This window comes from Urocampus carinirostris, chromosome 20 (assembly GCF_059441175.1).
Source record: "Urocampus carinirostris isolate Australia breed hairy pipefish chromosome 20, RoL_Ucar_1.0, whole genome shotgun sequence".
Taxonomy (NCBI): Eukaryota; Metazoa; Chordata; class Actinopteri; order Syngnathiformes; family Syngnathidae; genus Urocampus; species Urocampus carinirostris.
The window spans coordinates 21,156,557-21,169,182 of NC_142368.1; the positions used below are offsets into that span (position 1 = coordinate 21,156,557).

General features: G+C 39.7%; 1 protein-coding gene across 3 annotated transcripts in view; it reads right to left on the reverse strand.

Annotated features, from left to right (window-relative positions):
• The window catches only part of myt1la (myelin transcription factor 1-like, a), a 62,806-nt gene that overhangs the window by 17,948 nt on the left and 32,232 nt on the right, over positions 1-12,626 (reverse strand). For all 3 annotated transcript variants that reach the window (XM_088324678.1, XM_088324679.1, XM_088324677.1), the window contains 3 exons: positions 10,407-10,627; positions 3,834-4,153; positions 2,256-2,480 (listed from right to left, as the gene is read on the reverse strand). In XM_088324678.1, the coding sequence (XP_088180804.1) occupies positions 2,256-2,480; positions 3,834-4,153; positions 10,407-10,627 (766 nt within the window). The remainder of the gene's footprint in view (positions 1-2,255; positions 2,481-3,833; positions 4,154-10,406; positions 10,628-12,626) is intronic.

Genomic DNA, 12,626 nt, shown 5'->3' on the forward strand with positions numbered 1-12,626 from the left:
CTTGTTTTACTGTTTTTATTTTTCTAGAAAAAAAAGAAAATAATTTTTAACTATTGGAATTTAAAGTAAGTTTTTTCTTACTTGTTTTGCAATTGGAATACTCACAGTATTTTTATGGTAAGTTATTTATTATTCAATTTATCTAATATTGGACACCTGCGAACGGTAAAAGTTCATTGTTTTTTGTTTTTTTTTTGTGAAACTGAACATTTTATTCTGTTTTAATATTTGACACCTGCTAATGAGAAGCTAGTTCTTTACTTTGACTATTAATTCTAACTGTTGTCCGTTGTTTTGACTATTATGCACTGTTTTTGTAACCTAGGAGATTTATAAAATAGGGAAGGGCTTTTACAGGGTTTGTACACCTTTTTCCTGGCCGATCAAAAGAATGGTTTTTCAGTGTTGACTTTGTGCTGTTTTGAGCTGTTCCTACCCATGATTTACGATCTTTTTGTTTCAATGGGCTGCTATAAACTGACATGAATTCTGCCATTCTGCTTGAACAATACATGCGCAGCTTCAATTCGTCACACTTTGAAAGAGCTGTAAGGGTAAAAATTGAGTTCAATACAGAAGAATGAAAATAATGTACTTTATGTATAAAAAGCAGAAAAATGAGCCAAAATTTGACTCATTTTTATGATATTGATTGCTTCTTCTTTCAATCTTAGAAATTTGATTTTTGCTTTGTATATTTGAATTCATGTTATTTGTGTGTTTTTCAGAGGATCTGTGTCTAAATTGGTTAAAATAGTTTTGTAAATAAGGCAGCACGGCAGCGCAGAGGTTAGCGAATGTGCGGCACAGTTCTGAGGTCACAAGATCGAACCTTTCTGTGTGGAGTTTGCATGTTCTCCTTTGTGCTTGCGTTGGTATCCTCTGGACACTCTGGTTTCCTCCCACATTCCAAAAACACGCATGTCAGGTTAATTGGCCGGTCCAAATTTGTCCCTAGGTGTGAATGTTCGAGTCAATTGTTTGTCTCTGTGTGCCCTGCGACTGGCTGGCAACCAGTTAAGGGTGTCCCCTACCCACTGGCCGAAGATAGCTGGGATGGGCTTCTGCACCCCCGCAACCCTACTGAGGATAAGCAGTGCAGATAATGAATGAATGAATGAGTATTGTAAATAGTATTTTTTTCATTTATTGATAGCTAGTTTTTTAAATATATATTATTGTTTTGAATTTTCAGGGATTTTGTGTCAATTTGTAAAAAGCTAAAATTGTGTTGTATTTTACATTTTTTTGTGGATCTGTGAACATTTTAATTTATATTTCACCTGTTTTTCAAATAACCCTCGCAAAATATCTGAAATGACTTAATAATTAGTAAAAAATGTTTTATTGTTATTGATAATATCCATCCATCCATCCATCCATAATCTGCCCCGCTTATCCTCAGTAGGGTCACGGGGTGCTGGAGCTTATTCCAGCTTTCGGGCAGTGGGCAGGGGACATCTTGAACTGGTTGCCGGGCACACAGAGACCGACAACTCACTCGCTCATTCACACCTAGGGACAATTTGGACAAGCTAATTAACCTGCATGTTTTTGGAATATGGGAAGAAACCATAGGGTCGGAGGAAACCCACGCAAGAGAACATGCAAACTCTGCACAGGAAAGCTGGTAGCTGGATTTGATCCCATGACCTCAGAACTGTGCCGCTGACGTGTTAACCACTGCGCCGCCGTGCCGCCCTATTGATAATATATCAACAACAACAAAACTCTGAGAAAGAGTTGTCTCTTCTCAGTGAGCCGAGTCAACAGAGACGGTCTTGAGACCAGTAGGGGGCGGTGACGGTTCACATAACAATGCCATAACGACAAGCCACCATAGCAGGTGTGTCGGCGTCATTTTCATGCACTTTTAAAAAAATTATTTTCATTTATTGTGTGGTCTGTAAAGCCAGACTGCCCAAAAAAATGGCAATGGCCAACAATTTGAAGCACTTCACCCGAAATTCAAAGAAAGAAAACATTAAAATTCAAGCATTTTCAAGAGTTTCCAGCACCCGTGCGAACCTTGATTTATAAAAAAGGAAAGGTCTCAGGGGAGGGCTTTTAGAACAGGTTGGAATTACTTATCTAAGATTTGGGTTCTCCCCTGTTTTCTTTGTTCAACATCCATTGATGTCTTCTCTCTTTATTTTAAACGTGAAACTTATCAGGAATACTAAACCCTCCTAAAAATGTTGCCAACCACTATTTTAGTGGCCGAGAGGCAAACTGGGTCAACTTATTCCGTTTACCTCCTTGTGTTGGTGGTCGTCCACGCGTTTGATTTTGGTGTAGTCCAGCGGGAGATCCCAGCATTCAGTTTGGCTCATCTGGTAGCGGTGACTGTTTAAAAGAGCCTGACGTTGGGGGGACATGGGCTCCAGCGGCGTCAATACCGTACCGCTACCCTCGGGCCCGCCAGGCTGCCCTTCTGCATCCACGCCGCCATCTTCCTCGTCAAAGTCGTCCGCCGTGCTCTAACAGACAAAACTCATCTTGAGGCTATTTACAGTGACAGTGACTTAGACATATTGCCATATTTCAGGCTTCGAACTGATACTGTAGATCAGGGGTCAGGAACCAAACACACTCTCTAGACAAAAGCTAATTCTTCAGCACATTTGATTTCACTGTGTGTCATTTGATAATTTAATCAAATGTATGAAATGATAACAATGCCAAATCCTGTGCCCCAAATCAATGTAAATATGCCATTTACAATTTGTCTTCCACCTTCAGTTAAGAGTGTTGAGGCAAATTTTTCCTGAAAGGAAGTCAGTCTCTTTTCAGAGAACCGGCTTTTTCAGCTCAACTCATTAAAGAGAGCCGGCACTCAAACGGCTCACTTGCTTTGATGCATTATATTACAAATTATTATGTTGTATAAAGAAGTTAAGAAAAAAAGGAAGTATAAAATTAAAAAATTAAAAAAAGACAGGCTTGTCGTTATCCCTTCAATCAGTATATTGCCAACAATAATTGAATGCAGAAAATGAATTCATAATTTGAATAAGAAAATGTATTATTCTACTTAATTATATTTGCAGGTATTTTTTCCAACTACAGTGAACGTCCAAGCTACTTCATTTTTGAACTTTTTTTTATAATAAACCTCATTCATGTCGAGCAACAAAATGTGAATTAACAATATATAAGATATATTGAAACACATGTACAATATAACATGTTAAACTACATAAATAAACACGTTTGAAAAAAAAATATAGTGTAACATTATTTTGTATTTTGTAAGGGAAAATATGACAGTTTGTAAGGGCATGGAGCCCTGGAGCTTGACAGGTATGTGTTAGTGGACCTGTGCCCCCTCCCCCCACCCCTCTCTCCACCGTTCGAGTTTTTAGAATGTTTTTGTCTTACTCGTGCGGAGAGGTTAATGCCAATTTAATTAATAATGACCGTTGCGCTAGTTGATTCAGATTGACATCCGTGCACACAGTCCGCAAATTAGTGTCTTAATCGTGGCATCGTGTGTTTCTTTTCTGTTCGTGACATTTTCACACCAACTCTGCCAAGATCGCATTCTTACTCCAGAGGGACAGTGGCAGTGAGAGTTCATGCATTCATCCACATCACTTACTATATCAACGATTAGCTAACGAGGCAGTTACTTTTGCTGTTAACCCGCGCTACATTGAATTCCTTCGCTTTGACGTTCAGAGCACTTGGCAGAAATCACATCGCGTCATCACCGGCGCGTGCCCACGCCTTGCTTTATTTTAATCAGTCAAATTCTTCTGATAAGCACCAGTTCTAAGCCAGCAGTTAGCAATCTGGAAATCATGCTAACTCTGTGGCCCCACCCCTTTTACCTGCACCATGCCGTGCGTTTTTCCCGCCACGGCGTGCGGGAGCTCCCGACATCTGGTGGACAGGTTGAGGATGGCGGTGGCGGCCATGTGCGCCGCTTCCATGTCGTGCGTGTAGTCGAAGCTACTTTTGCTGCATGTGCTGCTGGCACTACTGCCGGCGCAGTGTTCGATGCCTCCTAAAGACATGACGCCGCCTAGATCGCCACGGTGATCGCCACCAAGGTCTCCGGCACCAGGGCTCAGGCTGCTGCTGCTGCTGCTAGGGGCGTAGCTGCTGGTGGTGCTGCTCGCAGGGCTTGACATTTTGCTGTAACGCTTTGCTGTACACCACATAAAAGAAGACTAAAAGATTGATCATACATTGCGTCGCGAAAGTATTAACACCCCCCTTCCCAAGAACTTTTTGTCATATTGCCACATATCAGATTCCAACCTTAAAGCTAAAAGACCGAAAATCATAATGTGGAACTAAATGTTTTCGACATTTTATATTATATTTACAACAACTGAAAAATGGTTGCAAAAATATTTGCACCTTGTTTTGTCAGCTTATTCAACTGACACCAAAAGTTCCCTGATGACTTCTGAATGATCTAATGTCCAACTAAATGACTAATAATGTCTCATTTTATATGAACCCTCACTGTGTTGGGCTCAGCAGTCTATGACAGGAGACACTTTAGAAAAAACACCAATATGAAGACCAAAAATACACCAGGCAGGTTTGGGATAAAGTTGCTGAAAAGTCCAAAGCAGGAATGGATACAAGACAATTTCGAAACATTTACACATCTTCTGGACCACTGTGCAAGCAATATGGAGAGAGCATATTAGCCCAGAAAACACCCAAGAGCTGGCTGTCTCTCTAAACCATTGGTCCAAACAAGGAGAAAACTAATCAGAGAAGCAACCAAGAGGCCCATAATCACATTGAATGACCTGCAGGCATACACGGTTGGGTTGGGACAATCTTTTACAAGGCACTGTATTTGTAGAATGAATCCGTTCCTGTAGGTCAACCATTTGTACCATTGACTGAGTAGAACAGTAGTTTTAGATGGAAAAAAATTATTCATGAGTATAGTGCAGGAGTCACGTGGTGCACGGGGGTACGAGGTAGGCCCACATTACACAAGAGTAGCTGGCGGTTTAAAATTAGTTCACCAGTGATAAGCGATTTTGTTTTGATAGGAAAATTGACTCATATCAAGCTTGAGAAATCAGTTACCGGTACATGATCAGTGTCTTTAAAGGGACATTGTTTATTATGTAGTCCTAGCGACAAAAAAGAGTGACAACATCCCCCCGCCCCCAATTGAGCCATATTTGACCATTATATATCACTTGTATTGTGTCGTGTAACCAAAATTGGGCGCTAAAAAGCAAAAGGAAGATACAAACTACGGAAACTCTTTTTTGCCAAGGCTTTTGTGAGTTTTTTTTGTGCGGTGACGCTTCACATGACAACGCCATAATGACATGCCACCAGAGCAGGCGTGTTGGTGTCATTTTCACACACTTTTTAAAAAATATTCCTCAAGGAACATAGCAATGGCAACATTTACAAGCATTTGACCCAAAATTCCAGCGTTTTCCTGATCTTGAAAACACAACATTAAAAATATTTTTTTTGTTTTTTTCGATTTGCTGTTTCTTTTTTGTTTTGTCATGTTCAAAGTAAAAGTTTATTTTATTTTTTTTAAAAAAAGCATTTTCAATTATTTTAAGTACCCTTAGGAACCCTGTAGGAAATTAAATAAAAAGAAAGGGTTCAGGAAAGGCTTTTAGAAAAGGTTGGAGTTTCTCATCTAAGGTTTGGACCCTCCCCTGTTCTCCTTGCAAGTTCTAAATCTATTCATGTCTTCTCTCTTTATTTTGAGTGTCTACGAAACTTTAATTAGAAAGCATCACTGCTAATGAGTTTATTAATAATACTAATGGTAAAATATGTCACCTGACTTCCCTCAACGATTCCACGTAAACACAATGACAATTTTGATAAACCTGATTGGAGCGATATTTAGCATTTAGATTTCCACGCCTACGCAGGGACAAAAAAAGAGAGGCGGCGTGTCGTGTCTGATGGGATTGCGGCGAAAATGGCGAAGATCGTGATGGAGCGCCGACGCCGTTGTGACTCACGGAATCGCCGCTGATGGCTGGAAGCCCAATGACAAACTCGCTTCAATCGTCCCATACATTTTCACTTCTTCTCCACCTCCTACATGCCATCTACAAGCATGTGTCAAATGCGAATCTTTTTTTTTTTTATTCTATTTTATGACAAATAGCATGTGAACAGTAAAGAGGTAAGATCTTAAACCTGAACCCTAACCTGACCGGAACCAGAAGTCCAATATGTCAGTTATTAGTTCAGGCTTTGGGCCGGGTCGGCTTCTCGTTGCAGCACTGCCTTTTTTTTTTTTAATTCACTGCTCTGTCTTGCTGTTTTTTTTTAATCCACAGCTCCTCTCTCGCTGCTTTTTCTAAAAATCCATGGCTCCTCGCTGCTTTTTTACCCACAGCTCCGTCTCTAGGCTGAGTCGCTGTCTTTTTTTAATCCAACTCTCCGCTTTTCTCTCGCCGTGCTGCGCAAGTCTTCAGCACAGCAGGATAAATCAGCTGATAATGTCACCGAAACCTGGCTCAACGTATATGTTTTGCACAATTTGTGAATGTTTGACATTTATTGTATTCACACAGAGCTATTTTTCTTTATTTGAACATGATAGTGTTTTTTTCTTGTTTGAGTCATTCATATTTAGTAGAAAGCTTTTATTTACGCATGTTTAACTTTTGTCCGTTTATCCATCCATCCATTATCTGCACCGCTAAGCATAACGGGCATAAACGCAAGCTGATTGGCCAGCACTCGCTGAATAATCGACTCCCCATTGGCCCATTCACTAGTAGACCACGCTTATCTCGTACGTATACTGTACAGCACAACACAGTACGCTTCTCGCCATTACTGTAGTCAGCCTTTGTCTCGCAGTGATTTTTAAAGTTTTGTGAAGTCCTCGTGATGGCTCCGAAACGCTCTTCATCCCTTGGTGCAGCTTGTGAACCGAAGAAAAAGCGAAAGATGCTAACAATTACAGAGAAAGTGAGTTCATTGGACAAATTGAAAGCAGGAAATAGCTACGCTAGCGTAGCCCGACAATATGGCCTTAACGAATCCAGTTAGATACATAAAGAAGGAAGAGAAGAACATCAGCAAATCTGCTGCAATATCTTGTTTTTTTTTTTTTTTTTTGAAGGGGCGCTGCTACTTCGCGGATTTTCACTTTTCGCGGGTGGTTTTGATCCCCATTAACCGCAATAACCAAGGTCCCATTGTATTGGGCATTTATGGCTTTAGAGAAAGCATATGACAGGATGGATCGGGAGGCGTTGTGGCAAGTGTGGAGGATATATGGGTTGGGTGGCAGGTTGCTGCATGCTGTGCAAAGCTTGCATGAGAATAGGGAATGAAGTGAACGAGTGGTTTGCAGTAAGAGTGGGTTTGAGTCATTTTATCTTAGCTGGTCAATTTGTATATGGAAGAGTAGTGCATGAGGTGTGTGTAAGAGCAGGTATAGTGTGTGAGGGTGGGTTGCATGTTAGTCAGCTGTTGTATGAAGATGACACTGCTTTGGTGGCTGACTCTGCAGCAGGACTGAGTGCTTTGGTAGTTGAGTTTGATAAGAGTGTAAGAGAATGAAGCTTAAGGTGAAAGCAGACAAGAGTAAGGAAATTAGGTGGTTGAGAGGTGGTCAGGATGGTGGATTAAATATTTTATTGAATGGTGAAAAGTTGCAGGAGGTAGATCGTTTTAAGTATTTGGGTTTGTATGTGCCAGTAGGTTGTGCTTTGGCGGAGGATGTGAAGAATAAGGTGGGGGAAAGGTGCGATGCAACGGGTGTGCTGAACAGATTGTTCAAACGTAGAGATTTGCGAATGGATGCAAAGCGAGGATTGTATGAAGGCGTGGTGGTACCAACAGTGATGTTTGGCTTGGAGCCGTGGGGTTTGAGAATAAATGAGCCTAACAGGCTAAATTACTTTGAAATAAGAAGTTTCCTTCATATGTGTGGAGTGACGATTGGTTAAGGACTGAGGAAGTATGGAGAAGAACTGATGTGGTGAGAGAGCTCGCTCAAAGGGTTGATTAAAATGTTCTGAGATAGTTTGGTCATATGGAAAGAATGGATGAAGGCCGTTTGACTAAGAGTATGTAGTGCAAAAGTGGTGGGAAATAGAATGAGAAGAAGGAAATATGGTTGGATGGATGGGGTGAAACATGCTCTGGATGTAAGGTCGGTTAATTTAATGGATGCAAGAGTGTGTGCAAGGGATAGATGTGAATGGCGAAGGATAGTTTAGTACTACTGATATCAACGCAGCCTGAATTGGCTAACAAGGGCTCCCGAGTGGTCTGCTTGTGCTAGCGGGGGGCTGAGGTGGGATCGAACCATATGATGCGGAGGGGGTAAACCAGTGTATGCTGTCAGATCTCTCTGCTGATGAAGGGTTACATGGCACAGCAACTCACACCTTGTTGCGCTTTGGTCCCTAATGTTAGAGATAAATAGATGTATTTTTATTAATAGTGACCTTAACACAACCTTTTGGTTCGTATTTATTTAAAGTAGGAGCCTTGCATTCTATCTACCTTGCTTATTTTACGTATTATGTTAAATTACTCTTTACAGCAGGCCTGTTTTAAGCGTGATTGTTTTAATACTAAATATGTGTTCCTGAAAATGTATTTTGTTTCAAAACTTTTTAATAAAGGTTATTTTTGTGTGTTTTAAATGCAAATAATTCAAATAAAAAATGTTATTCTTTATTATGTAGTTTGTGCTTTTGCTCTTTGATAATTTCCTTAGATTTCCAGACTATATATCGTTTCTCATTTATTTAAGTTGTATTAATCTATTTAAAGCCTAGTGTGCATTAAGATCCCTTTTTCGCTCTCGATGTCTAGTCTCTTTTTCTGTGTCCCAGCGTTATTTCATTGTCGAAATGCATTTATGTTAGGAGCGACAAGATTGGATAGATTGAGAAATGAAATTGTGAGAGACAGAACTGGAGTAGTAGTGGATCTGAGCAAGCATGTGGATAAGAGAGTACTCGGTTGGTTTGGACACATGGAGAGGATGGATGAGAAGCGAATGTTGAAGAGGATCTACAGAGCAGAAGTAAATGGAAGGAGACCAAGAGGAAGGTGGCGATTGATGTGGATGGGTGGTGTTATGAGTGCACTCCAGGAAAGCGGTCTAAAATAGTGCAAGCTAGAGCTCTTGTTGGTGATAGGAATGAGTGGAGAGGTGTAAAAGGATAGTGAGATGTTTAGACGCGTTCTAAGGTATGGGCAGGGCACCCATATGATGCGGGAGGGGTAAACCAGTGAAAGCTTTCAGGCCCTGCTGATGAACAAAAGAGTGTGTTGTGTCACCCTGACCCGAGTGAGATGGCCACTTTCTTGTGTCCCGTTTCATCTGAAGGGACGAAAGCATGACCAACTTGGGTGCCGAGGTGCTTAACTTGTTTGGGTGTTTGGGTTGGCCATGGTCCAAACATTTTTGCGTGTGATTTTTCCCTTTCTTATTTTCTTTGTTTTTGTATGCGTTTGTCTTGCTGTCGGTCACCCCTCTCGAGGGATATGACCAGGGTAGATAGATAGATAAAAATATGTACATTATGTACATTAATTTAAACTTTAATATACAACAAGGTAAAGTGATACTAAAAAGGACATGCCATGAAATTTTCATGAAGAAAAGTGTTGAAACTTTTATATCCCCCAGTCCTCACAAATAAAATATGAAAATTCAGGCTTTTTTGGGGGGCTCTCTCCTGCAAAATCAAGCGATTTGGTCTGGCGGCAGCCCGACAAAAGTATGAAATATCTGGTTTGTTTCGGGCGCCGTCCTGCCAATCAAGTTTTTTAGTTGGGTTCGGGTTAGGTTTCAATAGTTGTGGGATTGGTCAGGTCTGGTTGGATTTTTTTTAGGCCTGATCTTAACTCTAAATATCAACCTGTCAATTGAAGCAGTATCTTTGTAAAAGGGAAAAAAAGGATACTGCGTATTATCTTATAATTCAATGAAATATAAAACAATTTATTATGCACAAATGTTGAATGATTTTCTCCCAGGGTTAAATGTCAGCATCTTCTATATGGGTGGGTGGATTTATATACCACTAGGAAATTTCAACATCAGGGTGTTTCTAATGTTCTGTAAGGGTAGGTTTTGCTGGGCACATTATGAGTACAATTTTCTTTAGACTTCACAAAAGGACAGGAGGTCTGGCACCATACAGTGTCTATCTCTGCACACCGATACAAGTTTAACCATAGTTATTCCTGCATGCAGTGTTTCCTTACACAATTTTTTTTTTCATCAAAAAATCATGAAGATGAATGCCTGTCGAAAATGTTTATCTGTGCACACCTCTTTTGCAAGTTTGACTATAGTAATAAATGAATGTTGTTTTGATTGGTTAGTCCCGCAAAAATAATTATTAAAAAAAATAATAATTATCATGGAATTTTAAAGATTTTATATGAAAGACCATGTAGCTCACCGTCATAAGGTTTGGGTGAGGTATCTCGTCCGTGATGGGACTTGCCGAGCAGGCTCTTCCTGCCAAAACCTCCGTGCTGGCCCTCGTATCCGCCATAGTCGTAACTGGTTTTTGAGTACTTCTCCAGTTCCTTGGCCAGGTTTGATCGCGGCGTGCTAGTGGGAACGTTGTTCTTGTAGCCGTACTGGGGAATTTCCAGCTGCTTCACGAAGCACATGGGCCTAAAGACACAGAAGAGGTTTAAAGGAATCTCATCAAAAATATGTTTGAAGAACAAAAACAAAACAAAAAAAAACACCCCCAAAAAAAAAATCAAAAAATAATCAGGTAGCCCTCAAAGAAAACCTGGGTAGCTATAGTCTGTAGAAATTGTTTTCTTGGTAGTATCTTTTTATCATTGTCTAGATCTGTGTTTTACGTACCTAATCAATTCTTAACAATGACCGAATACATCTTTTCAGAAATAGACAATCAATTATATAATTAATTATATATATGTTTTTTCAAGATAATGTTCTTTTTTGATTCATTAAGCCTATTTGAGCCCCACTCCTAATAACAACATAGTAATAACATGATGACACAACATCCATCAGCGTTTTGGAACACAATGTACTGAACAACTGCCACTGTGAATATTGCCCATATTGAGGGATGCAACTAACAATTATTTTTATAATAGATGAATCGGTTGATTATTTTTTTCGATTAATTGAATTTCCCCCTCTTTATTCAAATATTGAAATTTTGGACAAATAGAAAAATAGTGCACAAAACAACAGAGTATTCAATAATGTAAAACATTTTTAAAAATCCAGGTGTCTTTAACTTTCCACTAAACAAAAATGCACACAAATGTATATAATACACATACAGATGTAAAAGATAGTCTTTTCCTACCACCTTATCCAATGATCATATTATATTTGGACTTACAAAAAAAAGAAAAATCTTTTAATATGATTAGCATTCCCAATATGAACATGATATATAATATGCTCAAGAATCTGCTCCTTATTTATTTTATTTACTTATTATTAGACATGAAAAGAAGTTCCAGAGTGTGTTAGAAATTTAGAAAACTGAACACTGTGTGTTTAAAATAATATTGGAATTCTGTGCTCTTAATGTGAACTAAAACGAAGCGAATCCTATCCGCCATGTGAAAGAGAATGTTTCATTTTCGCTCAATACACTAAACTATGTTGTTAAAATGTGAGCAATTTTTTGTGGGATTTCAAGCAACTACCTGATCTGGACTCCGTGTATTTCTATTTTAAGGTTACATTCTTTATTCATGTCACGGTTGCCCATTGCGCCCAACTGGCCCTGCCCATTTGGCGCCAGCTCCGGCTTATTGACGATTGGCCTCCCTCCTATTTAAGCTTAGTGCTCTCACTCACCCTTTGTCAGTCCGTCAACAAACCTCTGCACCCGCAAGATGTGGGTTTTGACTCTGTCCGGTCTCCTGTTTGTGTTTCCTGTTCGGTATCGTTCACGTCTATTTTGTCCTGTTTAATATCGATCTCCAATATTGTTCCCAGCTATTTTGTTCTGTTTGATATTGATCTCCAGTGTCTGGTACCGTTCCCGTCTAGTTTGTCCTGTTTAATTTCGATCTCCAGTGTCTGGTATCATTTCAGTCTATCTCGTCCTGCTTGTTATCGGACTCCAGTCTCCAGTGATATCAATCCTGTCTGTCCCGTCCTGTCCGGTATCGACCCCATCTGTCCGATATCTGCTTGTACAATTGGTATCGATTTCGTTGGCCTCCTGTAATTCCACGCCAGACTGCTTCCTTACGTCTTCCGCCCGACGATCGCAGAATCACTGGTGTTTGGGTTAACGTGCATGACTGCCCCATTTCCCGTAAAATAAAGCTTGTGTGAGAAACATCACGTATCTGGGTCCTGCTCCTGTTCCGGTTCTTGACAATTTATCCTAAATCCAATTTAGTAATTTATTTTTAGTTCATTCTGTCTTTTATTAGCATGTTTGGGATAGTCGAGTTAGATTACTTTAATATTAAATAATTTATTATATATAGTATATCTTATAGTTACTGATTTTTTTTTTTTAACAGGCAATTAGTAACTATTGGATTATAATTTTGAAATAATCCCACCAAGCCTGGCAGTTACAAAGAAGTACGGCTCAACTTGGAAAAGGTTGTTGACTCTTGACATAAATATTTATCAATTGTATTGTTAACATGCATAA